Consider the following 15,724-nt stretch of genomic DNA (forward strand, 5'->3'; position numbering starts at 1 on the left):
CCTGGCTGTGCCTCAAACTCACCTTGAAGCCTCAGATAGTCTCTCTTCTCTCTGGACCTCAGTTTCCTCATCAGAAAATGGTGGTTTTGGATCTAGTTCCTCAAGGATCTTCAGTTGTGACAAGTCAGACAAAAAGCAAAATACTCACGACAGTTTCATACCCCTCATCACAGGCTTTCTTTGCTATTTCCCTGAAGAGCCGTGGGTGTCCTGTCCCACCCTCCTTGTATGAGGCAGTGCTCTATGTAGATTGGAAGTGTGGATTCTGGTTCCAATCAAAAGGGCTCAAATTCAGACTCCCCGACTTACTTGCTAACTTGGCTTGGGCAAGTTACTTACATCTCTATTTCATTATTTATAAAAATGGGCATATTAATAATTCCCTCCTGGGGCTGTTGTGAAAATGAATGGAGATAATATATGGAAATATCTGGCTTGGAATGAGCACCATTAAATTACATCTGTTGTCATCATTGCTACTTGTTATCCTTTATTGGAAAGGAGAAAATTTTGTGCCTCTCTCTTGAGATTTCTGAGGACAGTGGAGCTACAGATCCTGGGAAAATCTCAGGGCGCCAGAAGCTGCTGCTCCTGGCCTCCTGCTTTTTATACTAAGAAAATTGTTGGAGAGGGCTATGGCTTCTAGAAGATTTTTTTTTAAAAAATTCCAGTTATCTCTAATCCTCTTGAGTGCTACAAATCTCAAGGCTTGGTTGATTTGATTTCTGTCATTTGTTCCTCTCAGTTCTACCCAGGCAACATCGTCTCCCACCTGCTTTTTAAGATGAATGCCAGCTGATCTCATATATCAGTTTTGGAGTTCCTAAGAGGGATCTGGCTTCTTTCACTGTAAACCTTTGGGGCCCTATTTCTGTCTTTCTCATTTACCCCTGTCCCACATCTGATGAGTATGAACGCTGAGGGAGATTACCCAACTTGCTTACGGTCACCAGATAAGTTAGTGGCAAAGCCAAAAAAGGAGGTCAGGTCTTTCTGTATCCAATTCTAGTATCTTTCACCTGCTGCCACCACATTTTTCTTAAATTGGTAAGTAATTTAATTAATATTTCTGTACATGACTTTTCTCTCAAATTTAGATTCTCTTAGGGTAAATGCCAAAAATGTGAAATTATTGAGTCAAAGGGTATACATACTATTTTTTTTAAGGATGTTAATACATTTTGCAAAATCATTTGGCACGGTTGTCTTGGGAGTCTTACAAGAATCACACTTTGCCCCAGCTGGGTTTAACTACTGCTTGCAGGCCAGCCTGGGAGCCAGGGGACTTGGGGGAGGAGAGGAGCTGTGACTGGTCTCCAGCAGGTTATGCACGAGCATCCTGCCAGCCCAGTGAGATTCTCACATTTAGAGGTGCATGCTTTTGCATGTGCCATGGCCCCTGCACACATACTGATGACTTCATTTGGTGCTCTCCCACAGACACAGCCACCTGCTCCAACACTGCAGAGATCATTGGCTGTGTTGGACTCATAAGGGGTGCTATGCCTGTCTCTATCATGCTGTGCAAATACTGTGTACTGGACTTACAAGTGATTAAAAGGATTTCCAGAGATTATTTTGATTATATGAGATTCTGACTTTAAACCTCACCCCCTTGGCCCTCTAATGAAATATAACTGTAGGGCACTATGCTCAAGCCATTTGCTCTGTACCCTCACCCTAGTAATCTCAGAGTCTGAGTGGCGCCTTCTGCTCCATGGTCATTGATTATGACAAAATGCCCTTTTGGGGTCACACAGTGCCTGGATTTCTGCCTTCCTCTCACTGAAGTTAAGTGCTGCAAGAAAACTTAGAAGTCTCACGGGGATCCAAGGCCTCAGGTGGTCCCAGTGATGTGGTCCAAATCAAACAGTATAAATGTCCAAGTGACAGCTTGTCTGTTTCTTCTTGCAGTTGGTCACCACAGAAGAGCACTTCCTCAAAGACAGTTTGTACAATGAAGGAATCCTAATTGTGTGGGACCCATCTATTTACCATTCAGATATCCCAAAGGTAAGTGAGTGTCCTTTAGAAACAGCGACCGAGTCTCCTGTCTGCCTACAGTGTTTCCTGAGTCCCTGGGTTTTTCAAGTCATGGCTGACCTGGGCCATTCCCAAGGACTGCCTGTTTCAGTTTTAGGGCACCCGATTTCATCTGGACTGGCAGTTCAGAAGCATCCCTGCCCCATACTTCCAGTTTTCAGAATTCTCACTTCACTCCCATAACAATGTGAGGAAGTAGATAGAAGCATGGTTGGTCCCATTTTACACATAAGGAAACTGGAGTGTGGAGAAGGAAAATCACCTGCTCTAGGACTTGATTTCCTAAGCAAAGGACCAGATCTGTAACATCAACTCATTCAGGGAAGAAGACGGGAATTTCAGGCCTGCTGGACTCTCAGCCTGTCTGGGATGGCCCTCTCACTCTTTGTTATGCAGGCCAGTTGGCCTCTCTCTCTGATGTGTGCTGCAGTGGCCACAGGAGGATGGCTTTAGGGAGAATGTTCTTGGGACACTGAACTTTGAAGTCGGACCTAGCAATATCTGACAGGCTCTGGTGATCCTTTGCACCCTCCCTTTCTCCATTTCCACAGTATTGCACTGGTGTAGCTTAAAACTGAAATTTGCCCAGGGTTAGGAAAAGGACCCTGGCCCACAGTTGTGACAAGTTGTGTCCTAGTTTTCACCCCTTTAAAAAGGAGAGTGGGATGGTGCCAAGGGCCCCTTTCTGCACTGATATCATTCCCAGATTCTATGATCTTAAAGACTGAAGGTGTCCTAGGACCACCAAGCTCAAAATTCCCTGTGAGCACAGGCTATATGGTGGGTCCCCCTGCTATCGAGGGACAGTGGTGATGTGTGATGTGGAAGAAAGGTCTGGAATCTGTTCCTAGGAAGGGGCTGTGTCTCTGGATTCTGCCTTGTGATTCTTGACCTCCCCCGGTGTTCTCAGACAAGGATGAATGCCTGGGGGCACAGGGGCACTGGCCTATTTCTCTCCTAAAACCATTTCCTTCTTTTTCAGTGGTACCAGAATCCTGACTACAAATTCTTTGATAACTACAAGAGCTATCGTAAGCTGCATCCTGATCAGCCCTTTTACATTCTCAGACCCCAGATGCCTTGGCAGCTGTGGGATGTCATTCAGGAAATCTCCACAGAGGAGATTCAGCCAAATCCCCCATCCTCTGGGATGCTCGGTGAGTCCACATCTGGGGAAAGACCTTTCATGTTTGTTTCTAGGAGAGGTTACCTTTCTTCTGAGGTCTCATTCATTCATTCATTCATTTGTTCATTCACCAAACAGTTGCTGCATTTTTGCTGGGTTTGTTCACTATGTCAAGTTCTAGCTAAGATAGAGATTAACAAGAGAATCCTTTTGTGATGGGAGAAACTTGGTTCTTCTTGCCGATGCAGTAAAGAAGCAAGTCTATTAGCATGCAAGCAGGGTTTATTGGTGATGCGTTCTCATGGAAGAGAATGGGACTAGCTAAGGCGGGGGGCAATGAAAGGCATAGGTTCAGGGCATGGCAAGATAGGGGCAGCAAGAGCATCAGGTCCTCTGTTCTGAGGACTTAAATAGCTGACAGGATGGAGGTGAAGAAGTTACATATTGACTGACAGGTAAAGGTGGTACCAGCTTTCCCAGGGTGACCTGACTACCCAAACTTAGATATGTGTGGAGTCTATTAGTCCGAATCCTTATCTTGCTTCAAACCTCATTTGTTCATCTTGTTGCAAAATAGGTATGTGACAGGAGGCAGTTAATTAAAGTAGAGACAGTTACCCAAAGTTATTTATGGGCTCTTTCTGTAAGCACTGGGGACTCCCTTGTAAAACAGTGACCTGAGGCAGACAATTAACCGAAGTTGTTTTATAGGCTTTTTCTTTGGACACTGTTGACCCCTTCCTCTTCCCGCTTCTAGGCCTTGGGATAAATACACAGTTTCAAAGGCTTTCTTTCTCAGATAGTGGAAATGATACATAGAGTGTCAAGGGCTCCCCACCTCCCTTATTAGCATGGTGTTTCTTGTGATGTTTGGAACTCCTGGCAATATTATCAGACCAGGCTCAGGACTGCTGAGTTGGTGGGTAGAACATGTTTCCCTCCTCCTGCCTGCCTTGATTTGCTATCTATCCTACCCAACACTTTTTCTTTAGAGTGCTCAGTCAGTTGTCTGAGACCACATTCAATTTGTGCCAGCAGGGAGCAACCACTTTGTGCCACAGGAGAGAGGACCCCATCTAGGTGGACAGTCCGAGAGGGTCGAGGAGGAGTGGATTTGGGTCAGGCTAGCGAGAGGGGTGGATATGGCAAGTGGAGATGGAGTAGAGGAAAGCACAGGCAAGAGGGGAGGCAGGAACACAGGAGGGGCAGGGCTGGGTCAGGCTGCAACCTAAAGGGGTGCCAAAACGTTCAGTAATAAGATAGTTCTTAATATAGTATCTTTTAAAAAAATCACAATTAATACAAAATGTTAGGAATGAAATATCACAATTTTAAATAGAGGATCAGTAATAATATCATGCTGAGCCATATTGAAATCTGAGAGTAAAGAGAGAATCAATGATCCTTTGTTGAAAATCTCAAAAAATTGTTCACCCCAGTGAACTCCTAGCTGTGGCCCTGATAGAGTGAGCAGTGAGGCTTAACTGGGTTTGGGAGCTTGGACAAGAGCTGTGGGAGCTGATGGGAGGTGGGCTGGGGTCAGAGTACAGAGGGCCCTGAATGCTAGCTACACACTTTCTTCTTGGACTTTCTCTAGTCCTCTTGGCCCTTGTGGAATGTCTGCCCGCCCTCCCTCCCTTTCACTTTAAATTTAGCTGGACCATAGGCACTGCCCCAGGCTCTAGGCCTTGCATGTGTACAAAAAGGGCAGCTCTGTCCTCTGGGCCCCTGCAGGGACCACTGTCTCCTGCTGGCCCCAGCCACTCACCATTGTGTAATCTGCCCATCTGCTTCCCTTATTAGAATGCAAACTCCCTCAGGGTGGTGGCTGTGACGCCTACCCCATTAGACCAAAAACTCCCTCAGGGTGGGGACTGTGGTCGACTCATCCTTCCTGTGTCCAGTCCAAGACAGCCCTTTGGTAGAGGTTCCCTGAGTAACTGAACAAATACATGTTTAATATCAGAGGTACTCCTTAGAGAACAAGACGGGCCCGCTTCCCATTTCACATCTTCATATTTTTCTCTTCAACTTTTAGGTGGGTGCATCTGGGGCTCATCCTGGGGTCCTTTTGAGCAGAAATAGTTGGGAAAGCATCATGGGGAACTTATTTTCTCATCACTCTACTGTCCTGCCTTGGTGCCCCTCCCTGCCCCCACCCCCTCTTTCCACCAGCAGTCCCCTCTTCTCACCCAGCCCTCATAGCCACAGCCCCTGCTAGGCCCCACCCCAGTGTTAGGCCCCACCCCAGCGCTCCCTCCAGGAGGTTTCCTGGAGCCCTGGCTCATAGGAAGGAAGTGCTCTGTACTGTCAAGTCCAGAAGCACCCCTGCTGTGCCTACACCCCCCCCCCCCTTAATTGCAGAGATGTCTTTCTTCCCTCATTGGACCAGGGTCAGCCAGAGGGCAGAGGGAGGGCTCTCCCCACATCTGATTCTTCTGGAACAAAGTCACTGCTAGTAGTTTATTGTGTTGTTGTTAGCGGAATATTTATGGTTGACAAAAGCGGGTCTTAGAGCCATGAACTTACTACATCCTAACAATAGCCTGCATGGTTGGAGGAGTAGGTAGATCACCCTCTTGGGGCAGATGATGTCTCTGAGGCCCAGAGAAATACGTGTCCTGCATAAGATGTCTGAGCTAGGTGGGGATGAGCATGGGTGGCAGCAGCAGTCTCCTGCCTCTTGTTGGTTTGCATCTCAGCATCTGCACCACCTCCCAGAGAGCGCCCGCCAGGCCCCACCTTCTTGGCTCCAGGCTCCTGCCTGAGTGAGCAGAGCCCATCAACACTGATCTTGGTGTGCTCCTGTTCCAATGTCCCTCCTCCCAGCTGGGGAATGAACAGTTTTCCTCTCCACACTGTTTCCTGCAAGCACAATAAGAAACACCTTTCCCAAATAACACCATTTAAGAGATTCCTCTGGGATGTAAAAGTGCTAGAAAGTATTATGTATGTGTGATGGTACCGTTACAGAACTGCAGCCTATGCAGTTCTGAAATGGATGTGTGGGCCTGATTGCCTGCCACCAAGAAGCGTGACTCCCAATGCCCGAGTTTGGCGAAAAGGAAAGGCATTGTTTATTTAAAAGTTATACAGATTTGGAATAATGGCAGAATTCTGCCATTAAGTTCCACTCCCTTTAAAACACCCACAAATACACACACACTCCAGCCTCCCTTTCGCCAAATCAGGCCAGTTTCAGAATATGCCAGTCAGAGGTACCCTCTTTCAGGGAAAAGAAAACAAAAGAAGTCTAAAGTTTAACATTCCCCCAGTCTCAGTTCAGCATTCCCTGGCTTCTCCCAGTCACCCTAGGCAGGATCTGCAATTCCTAGTGTCATCATCATCTGTGCCACCATGTTCTCCAGCTCTTAATCCAAAATGCACCCTTTCAACCCTCGTGACCGAGAGAGGATGACTGCCTGAGCTTAGTTTAAATGCTCACCCGAACCTCCTGTGTCTCACAGAGGCTTCTGTCTCTCACGGGACTTCCTGCTTCTTGCACAGGTGTGGTAAGCTTTCCCATCCCCCAAGCCAGGTTTGTGGGGGACTTCTCCACTTTGGGGAAACCTGTAGCTCAACACCCGTGGGCTTCAGTACTGTCTTCTCAGTCACATTGTCCTCTCTCTTCATACAGCTTATTCACATTGGTATATTCATTGACTGATGGATGGAGTCCTTTGGTCTGCTAGTGTTTAGGGAGGGCCTACCACACACCAGGTCTTGGCCTATGTGCTGGGGACACAAAGGTGCATCTGGCCCAGTAACCTGCAAGGAACAGCCTTCCAGTTTGGCTTACCAGAGGGATTCAGGTTGGAATCATAGTAGCAACTAGAAACTCCAGTTAGACATCTCCCCAAATTTGGGGCCATGAGCAGTGGACTCACTGGGCAGAGCTCTGAGGTGTGGCATGGGTTGTCAGGCAGGACTTAACCTCTGCTCCCCTCCCCAGGTATCATCCTCATGATGACGTTGTGTGAGCAGGTGGATATTTATGAGTTCCTCCCATCCAAGCGCAAGACTGACGTGTGCCACTACTACCAGAAGTTCTTTGACAGTGCCTGCACAATGGGTGCCTACCACCCGCTCCTCTTTGAGAAGAATATGGTGAAGTACCTCAACCTGGGCAAAGATGAGGACATTTACCTGCTTGGAAAAGCCACACTACCTGGTTTCCAGAGCATTCACTGCTGAGGCGCCCTCTCCCTTCATTGGGCATTTTACAGCCCACCTCTTGGCCACCCTGGGCCTGGGGACACCATGTTCCTGAACAATCCCTGCCTGCTCCTTCCACTCCAGGCCTTCTGTCAGCAAGAGCCCTATGCTCCAGGAACCCAGGGCAAGGAACCAGGTCCAGTCTGCCCTATGGCCATAGACGTGTGTGAGCCCAAAGCCTCCTGCCACACATGCACACACACACATGTAGCACTCTTTCCAGACAGAGTCCTCCCCTCCTTCCATGTGGGTAAATGCAAGACCCACCTTCCCTACCAGGGCTGCCAAAGCTGGGCTGTTTTCTTTGCCTGAAGGGTGTTATTCTCACAAATCAGCACTCTATTGCTTGAAATCTGCACCTAGACATTGATTTCATGCTTTAAACAAATTATCCCAAGTTATGATTGTGCCTGGTGAAGGCTGGCTCTGGGGAAAGGGGGGCAAGTAAGTGGTACAAGGTGTAGGAAACATGCTGCTCGGTTCCTCCAGAACAGAGGTGCCCCTAAGGTCTGCGACCCTGGGACAGGCTGTGTTCCTGTCATGCAGGCTGGTTTGGCTGGTCCTTAGCTTGGGTGCTTATGTGCAAAAGGTCTTGGTGAACTCACATTCTTTTCCACATGGAGACGGAGGGGCAGAAACGTACAGTCCCCATTCTGAAGTTGCTCTCAGTTCAGTGGGAGTGACAGACAGGTGGGGTGCAGAGAGCTTAGTGCTCTGGGGGCCTGTAGAGGGCTTGCTCTGCGGTCTGCCAGTGCACCCGGAGAGGAGGGCGCACACTTCCTGTGTCTGTGGGCCACAGGGGGCTTCACAGAGCTAAGGTCACAGAGTGGGCTTCAGAGGAAGAAGAGAAACATGCCAAACAGATTTTCCTGGAGTCATTTAAGTTGTGTTTTCCTTCCTGCCTTGATTACCCATATCTATTCTCTAAGGTCTGCCTGAATTTACAGGCTCAAATTATTTTTGAGTATGAAAACCCCAATCCACATTTGACGGATCGAGTGCAGACCCACGGCAGATTCCAGACAAGAACGTTGCCAAAACCCTGATTTCTCCAGGCTCAGCTTGGTTGGCCCTGACCCTGTCCTACTAGCTGGGTTTGTACACTGTGTCCACCTTTTCCTTTTTAATGCCCACTCCCACATCTCCCCTACCTGCCATCTTGGGTTCCCCCTTTAAAGTGGTCTTTTCCCTCCCAGGTTACTACTAAGCATTTTCTCCCTTAGAAGTATCCTGACCCAATTTCTTTGACCTTCATGGGCCTTCTGTGAAAGGTCTCTCAGGGAGTGGGGATGTGATTCCCCAGAGCTTAAAGTCGCTCTCAGAGGTCAGAACCTTAGAGACTACGACTAATTCTCACTAGGTGGATCAGATGGCCTTGCCCTCTGCCTGTCTAGTGTTCGGAGAGGCCCTACCATGCACCGGGTCTTGGCCTCCATGCTGGAGATAGAGCTTCACAGCAGAAGCCCCTCCACTGCACTGCAGACAGGCTTTCTAGATGGCTTGCTCATCGCCGCCCCCTGGTGGAGAACCATCCTGGACTGCTCCAGTGCCTGGTGTGGAGAATGTAAAGCAGGGGTCCCCTACCCCAGGCCATGGACCCATCAGTCTATGGCCTGTTAGGAGCCAGGCCACACAGCAGGAAGTGAGTGTCAGGGAGCAAGTAATGCTTCATCTGTATTTACAGCTGCTCCCCATCACTCACATTGCCACCTGAGCTCTGTGTCCTGTCAGATCAGTGGTGGCATTAGATTCTCATAGGGGCATGGACCCTACTGTGTGTGAACTGCACATACAAGAGATCTAGGTTGCATGCTCCTTGAAAGAATCTAATGCCTGATGATCTGAGGTGGAGCTGAGGCAGTGATGCTGGCAGTGGGGAGCAGCTGCAAACACAGATTATCATTAGCAGAGAGGTTTGACTGCACAGAGACCATAATAAATTGCTTGCAGGCTCATATGAAAACCCTATCAATGAGTGGCAAGTGACAATTAAGCTGAATCTGGTTGGAGGTTATAAAGCCGTCCCCACCACCTAGTCTGGAAAAATTGTCTTCCATGAAACCAGTCCCTGGTGCCAAAAAGATTGGGGACCACTGAGGTAAAGAACTCACTCAACATTACTGAGTAATGCTGTAGAGCCAGGCCTCCTAGCCCCAGGCTTCTGAACTTGAGAAGCTGGACCCTCATGCTCAAGGTCCTCTACTGTTTGAGTTCAGGACCAACATCCTGGGAGGTGGAGTACTCATCTATGGCAAACCGCTGGGCTTTGAGAGGCAGTGGACAGAGCCTGGAGCAAGAAGCCCTGGGTTTTCAAACTGAAGTTCCCCTGTTCACTAGCTATGCCACCATGGGCGAATTCTCCTGTCTGAGCCTGTTTCTACATCTGTAAAGTGGGGGCCATGGGCCTATGTCACAGGGCTATGGTGAGGGTCACATGGAACACCTTCTCTGACCCCATTCCTGGGGTCACCTGACAGGTGCTTAGTACGTGGCAGTTTCCTTCCTCCCCTTGGTAAGGACCTGCTCTGTTCTCACTCTTGGGCAGATCCCTGCTTTGAAGGAGGCTAGAGCTGGGGCCCTGACCTTAGGGAATTAAGTGTCCTACTGAGAGATGACAACTGTTTTGTTTGGAACACCCAGGAAATTATCCGAGGCAGTGGATGGGGCAGAACGTGCCCCTCCTCCTTCCTGCCTGCATCCCAGGTCTGATTCTGCTTGGGAATGGGAGAAGGAGTACTTGAACTGCTAAATGCTGTGTGGAACTCATCTTGTCTGCCTCTTGGGGTCCATGAGTTCTTGACTTGCTTTTTATTCTTAGTTGATACACTCATTGCAATCTTCGAATCATGAATAGGGAGTGCAGAGGAAGGTGTCATTCCACCAGCAGGGATGGATATTGGTGTGGACACTGAGACAACACTGGGTAGATTCTAGCTTTTAGTTATTAATATAAGGGGTCAAATTAATTTAAGTGTGATTCTGTGCTCTCCATAGAAATTGGTAAAATGCAAATATTGTTGGTCTGTCAAGATGTTTAATATTTGTTATAGATAACTTAAAAATTAGGAAAGCCTCTGTTTCTAAGTGCTCATCTCTTCATCCTTTTTCATCAGATCCTCCAATCCTCTCACCAATCGGATAGCTATTGACATAGTGTGGAGTTGAGACATCAATCTCAGCAACTTATGAAAAATGCCTAAGCTAATTCTGAATCACCCAAAGATTATGTAAAATTTTAAAATAAATGTGTGTTTTTTTAAAAAGCTTGTCCCTCTTTTTTTACTTGTCATCTGTCATCTCCAAAGAGGACACCGCTGGAATCTGGAATCCCTAAACCCTCCCCCACTAGCTCCTCTGCAGTACTCCAGGAAAAGGGGTGCTCACTTATGTGTCAGGATAGCATCTGTGAAATACTGACTGATTTATTGATTTTCCTCCCTTTGCTTTTGCTTGGGTTCAAATGACTAAGCTGTTGTTTGTGCAGCACCTTAGGGAGAAAGCAAAATGAAAGGAAAGCACTTACCTTGTTTCCAAAAGCCTAAAACCCTTGAAGAAATGATATCCTAAGGGAATAGCCTAGATGTTTGAATAAAAATCCCAAGAAGAAGCAGGAATAAGGGGAGAAGGAATAATTCTGTTATCCCATCAACTGCTTACCTCCCATTATGGGTTGAAGATGTCCCCCTAAAATTCCTGTGTCTAATCTCCTCAGAATTAAATGAACTTCTTTGGAAATATGATTGTTGCAGAGGTAACTAGTTAAAATGAAGTCATATTGGAGTAGGGCGAGCCCCTCATCCAATGTGACTGATGTCTTTACACGAATTTGGGGCTAGACATGCACATAGGGTGAATGCCATGTGGAGACAAAGGCAAAGATCAGATCAGAGATGGTTCTTAAAACAAAAGATTGCCAGCAAATCACCAGAAGCTAGGGAAGAGAAGCATGAAGCGTTCCCCCTCATAGCCTACAGAAAGAACCCACCCTACTGACACCTCGATCTCAGACTTCTGGCCTCCAGAACTGTGAGGAAATACATTTCTATTGAAGCCACCTAGTTTGTGGTACTTGGTTATAGCAGTCCTAGCAAGTACTCCTGCTTATAACCCCCACCTACAACAGAGTCGCCTGGAGCTGGGAAGAACAGTGAAAGGAGCTGGGCTGAGGGCCTGGAGAGAGTGTCCTGTGCCCTGCTCCCCAGTCAGATCTCTGGGAAGGACCTGCAAGTCCTTGGAGGGTGAGGCTTCACGGGGATGCAAGTCCAGGCAGATGGGACCTCAGGCAGCCTTGAAGAGATCCCATGCATGGAGACACAGAAAGTCCCGAGTGAATGCCTTTTCCTGATGAGATCATGAATGAGGGACACCTGAGTAATGTTGCATGGCCAGATAATGCCAAGGGCTGTCCTGATCCCTGCACCCAATGCCTTAGCATTTCAAGTCCATGGAGTTCAGATGTAATGCCCAGGTTGACTGAAACTGGTTTTCTGCTTGGATCCCAGGAGAATGGGAGGTCAAAACAGAAGTGACAGAACAGATTTCGTTTGAGAGCTGAGATTCATGCTTGCCAAATTAAGTGTCTCTAAATCTCTGTAAGATCCTTTGCACTGGTGAGCTGGGTGGTTTGGATCCCTCTGTCCAGGTTGGGAGGAAAGCTTCTGCAACCTCGTTGTGCTGCTTTTTCCCTGATTTCTACTCTTTCATCTGCTGATATTTTAAAGGTGTTTGTGTTGGGGGTGAGGGAGAAAAAGTGAGGTCCTAGCTCCTCTTTTTTTTAAAGACTTTATTTATTTATTTTTAGAGGGGGGCGGGGAGGGAGGGAGAAAGAGAAGGAAGGAAACATCTGATCCGTTGCCTCTCTAACACACTCTGACCAGGGACCAAACCTGCAACCCAGGCATGTGCCCTGACTGGTAATTGAACCAGTTATCTTTTGCTTTGTGGGATGATGCCCAACCAACTGAGCCACACCAGTCAGGGCCCTGGCTCCTCTTTACCTCACCAGCCACTAGGGAGAGGAGCGCCCCCTCCCTTCACTCCTGGTCCGTGTGTGTTCTTAAAGCTAAAGTGAGTGTGTTGTAGGCAGCATAGCATTGGATCTTGTTTGTCTTTCATCTATTTACCTATCCTGCCTTTTTAATTAAAAAAATTAATCTATTTATACTTAAGTAATTATTGATAGGGTAGGGACTTCCTGTTACCATTTTGTTGTTTTCCGACTTTTGAGGATCCTTTTTTCCTTGCCTCTTCTCTTGCTGTCTTTCTTTGTGGTTTGATGACTTTTTTGTGGTGGTATGCATAGTGGAATCATATTCCTATGTAGTTGTAAATTTCAAAAGTTAGATTGCAAAAAGCCCACACAGTTAAAATTTCTCTTGAAAAATTCCTTAAAATGCCCATAATCCCCAATCTGCGGCCCTGAAAACTCAAAAACCTAATATTATCTTCTGTGTTTGTGTGTATTTTGTTATTCGTTTCTTGCCTTTGGGCTGAAGTCCCCCTTTCCCCAGGTAGTGAAGGCCTAACATTTGCTGGCCAAACATAATTTTGAAAGTGGACTTGCATTAGGCACAACATGAATTATTCTATGTAGTTACATAGATTGCTCCCAAAGGCCTACGTAAGTCTTTATGCTTATCACGCTCTTAGCAAAGATGGCCAAGCAAAGCTAACTCTGACGGGTCAGCATCTTCTCTGGGAAGCCTTCTGTGAGTCCGCACATTCCTTCTTTCAAGGCTTGGGTCGCTGCCCCTCCTCGGGGCCTTCCCTTTCCATTCTGTAGTTTTTCCACGTAGATTGCTTTATAGTGAAGTTAACTGTTGTATGATAGGCTCCCTTGGGCTTGGGTCTCATTTGTCTTTACCCCTCCTGTCTACTACAGAGCCTGCTTCCCACAATAAACATTAGTTAAACTGGGAAGATGCAGTATTCTGGAAACAGTACTAACCAATGTATGAGGGCTATATAATAACAAGGTAAACTTTTAAACTGAGTGTAAGCTGTGACTGAGAGAACTAACTTTCATATTAAAAACAAGAAATATGTAGAGAACATTTCCTTCCTGGATGTTTCACGTCCTTTGATAAGGGGACCGGTAAGAAACCCAAAGGACTATGCATCAGTAACCCATTTTGTGTCTAAAGCAAATACTCTTGTTCTCTAGGAGCAGAGTTTTATTGCCCCAGCCTTCTGGAAGAGTAAAATCAATAGGAAAGTTAATAAAATAATGAAATACCCAAATCCCTGATGATGGGGCTTCAGTGGCCAGAGAGCACCTGTGGACGGGGTTTGCCCTGTTTCCTTCACGGCTTCACATTTTTGTGGAGCCTTTGCAGATTCTCGTACCAGAGGCAACAGTCACTTATGTTATCAACTTTATCCTGTAAAATTCTTTACTTCTTTAAGTACATAAGAAAGGAATTTCTGCAAAAAAGAGAAATACATCCAGAAAATGTGCCATATTTTACTTTGTTTTAGTAACACCTTTATTTCATGGTTACAGTAGAAAACTATAAAAAAAATACAGATAATAGTAAAAGAAAAGTACATTTTAAAATATTTCCTCCCAGATTGAAATATGACATGTCTTTCTTTTTTTTTTTTTTTTTAAATATTTTATTTATTTATTTTTAGAGAGGGAAGGGAGAGAGATAGTAACACCAATGTGCGGTTGCTGGGGGTTATGGCCTGCAACCCAGGCATGTACCCTGGCTGGGAATCGAACCTGGGACACTTTGGTTCCCAGCCCGCGCTCCATCCACTGAGCTACGCCAGCCAGGACGAAATATGACATGTCTTTCTAAAGGGTGAATTAAACCAGCTTCCTGTTATTAAATGTCACATTTTCCACAGTGAGGGTGGCACGTCAAAAGCCAAAAGGCTCCTAGACATTTACTCTTAGGCACCTTGAACCAGGAAATTAGTGTCGGGGCATGCCAACTCTTGCCTGCATTAAAAAATCAGCAGCTCTGTTGAGGTAGAGCTGACACACAGTGAACTGCACATACTGACTGTGATCATTTGATAGGTCTTGACTCATGTGTGCAGCTAGGACACTATCACACAATCAAGATAAAGAACATACATATCTGCCACTTCCTAATGTTGTAACATATGGCCTGAGCCATAGGATAGGCAAATACTTAACTTTTTAAAGAGCTGTCATATTAATTCTTAAAGTGGTTGTACTGTTTTACATTCCCATCAGCAATGTATGATGGTTCTAGTCTCTCCACTTTTGGTAGAATGAATAATTTTAGACATTCTTAAAGCTGTATGGGGGGTCTCTTATTTTGATGTTAATTTACAATTCTGAAATGACATAAGGTTCATCATCTTTTCATGTGCTTATTTACAGATTATCTTTAGTGAAGAATATTTTCAAATAATTTGTCCATTTTGGACAAATTGTTACCATATTACTAAATTTTAAGAGTTCTTTATATATACTGGACAAAAGTCTTTTTTTGGCACTTGTGATGTATAAATATTTTCTTCCAATGTGTGGGAATTGTTTGTTTGTTTATTTTTGCATTCTCTGAACAGTGTCTTCTACAGAGCAGACATTTTAATTTTTCATAAAGTCCAATTTATTACTTCATTTTTTCTGGATTATGCTTTTGATGTTAGACCCAAGGTATTTTGCACAATTCAAGGTTATAAATCTTTTTAAAGTTGTCTTCTAAATGTTTTAAACCTTTAGGTTTTACATTAAGTCAATGATCCCTTTTGAGTTAATTTTGTATTGGTAAAATGTATGAATAAAATTTCTTTTTTTTTTTTGCATATGGATATCTACTTGTTTCAGCACAATTTGTTGCAAAGAACATACTTTCTCCACTAAATAACCTTTCTGCCTTTACCAAAAAAAAATTGGTTGACCATATGTGTGTGGATATATTTCTGGACTACTACATGGCATTGGTCTGTTTGTCTCAATACTAATTCTACACTGTCACCATTACTGTAGTTTTAAATTTGCATTTTTTCAAAATTATTTTGTGTATCTTAAGCCCTTTTCATTGCCATATAAATTGTTAAAATTAGCTTGTTTAGATCTACAAGAAAAAAAAAGATGCTGCTAGATTTTGGTTGGGAATGCACAGAATCCATAGATCATTTTGGAGAGAACTGATGTTTTAACAATGTTAAGTCTTCCTATCCCTGAATATAATATAATATATCTCTCCACTTAAGTCTTTAATTTTTCTTATTAATGCTTTGTAGTTTCAAGGGTACAAGTCTTTCAAGTCTTTGGTCAGATTCATTCCTAAAATTTTATTTTTATGCTATTATCAATTTTTTAAAAATTTTATTTCTTAGTCTTTGTTGCCAATATAT

The 15,724-nt window shown here is 45.2% G+C and overlaps 1 protein-coding gene across 6 annotated transcripts in view; it reads left to right on the forward strand.

Moving 5' to 3' along the window:
- The window catches only part of ST6GAL1 (ST6 beta-galactoside alpha-2,6-sialyltransferase 1), a 120,632-nt gene extending 109,990 nt beyond the window's left edge, over positions 1 to 10,642 (forward strand). For all 6 annotated transcript variants that reach the window (XM_036017823.1, XM_036017822.1, XM_036017824.1 and 3 more), the window contains 3 exons: positions 1,915 to 2,013; positions 3,026 to 3,200; positions 7,122 to 10,642. In XM_036017823.1, coding sequence (XP_035873716.1) covers positions 1,915 to 2,013; positions 3,026 to 3,200; positions 7,122 to 7,363 — 516 coding nt within the window. In that variant the 3' untranslated portion in view covers positions 7,364 to 10,642. The remainder of the gene's footprint in view (positions 1 to 1,914; positions 2,014 to 3,025; positions 3,201 to 7,121) is intronic.
- Positions 10,643 to 15,724: the final 5,082 nt, after the last annotated feature.

The sequence above is a fragment of the Phyllostomus discolor genome, chromosome 2 (genome assembly GCF_004126475.2).
Source record: "Phyllostomus discolor isolate MPI-MPIP mPhyDis1 chromosome 2, mPhyDis1.pri.v3, whole genome shotgun sequence".
Taxonomy (NCBI): Eukaryota; Metazoa; Chordata; class Mammalia; order Chiroptera; family Phyllostomidae; genus Phyllostomus; species Phyllostomus discolor.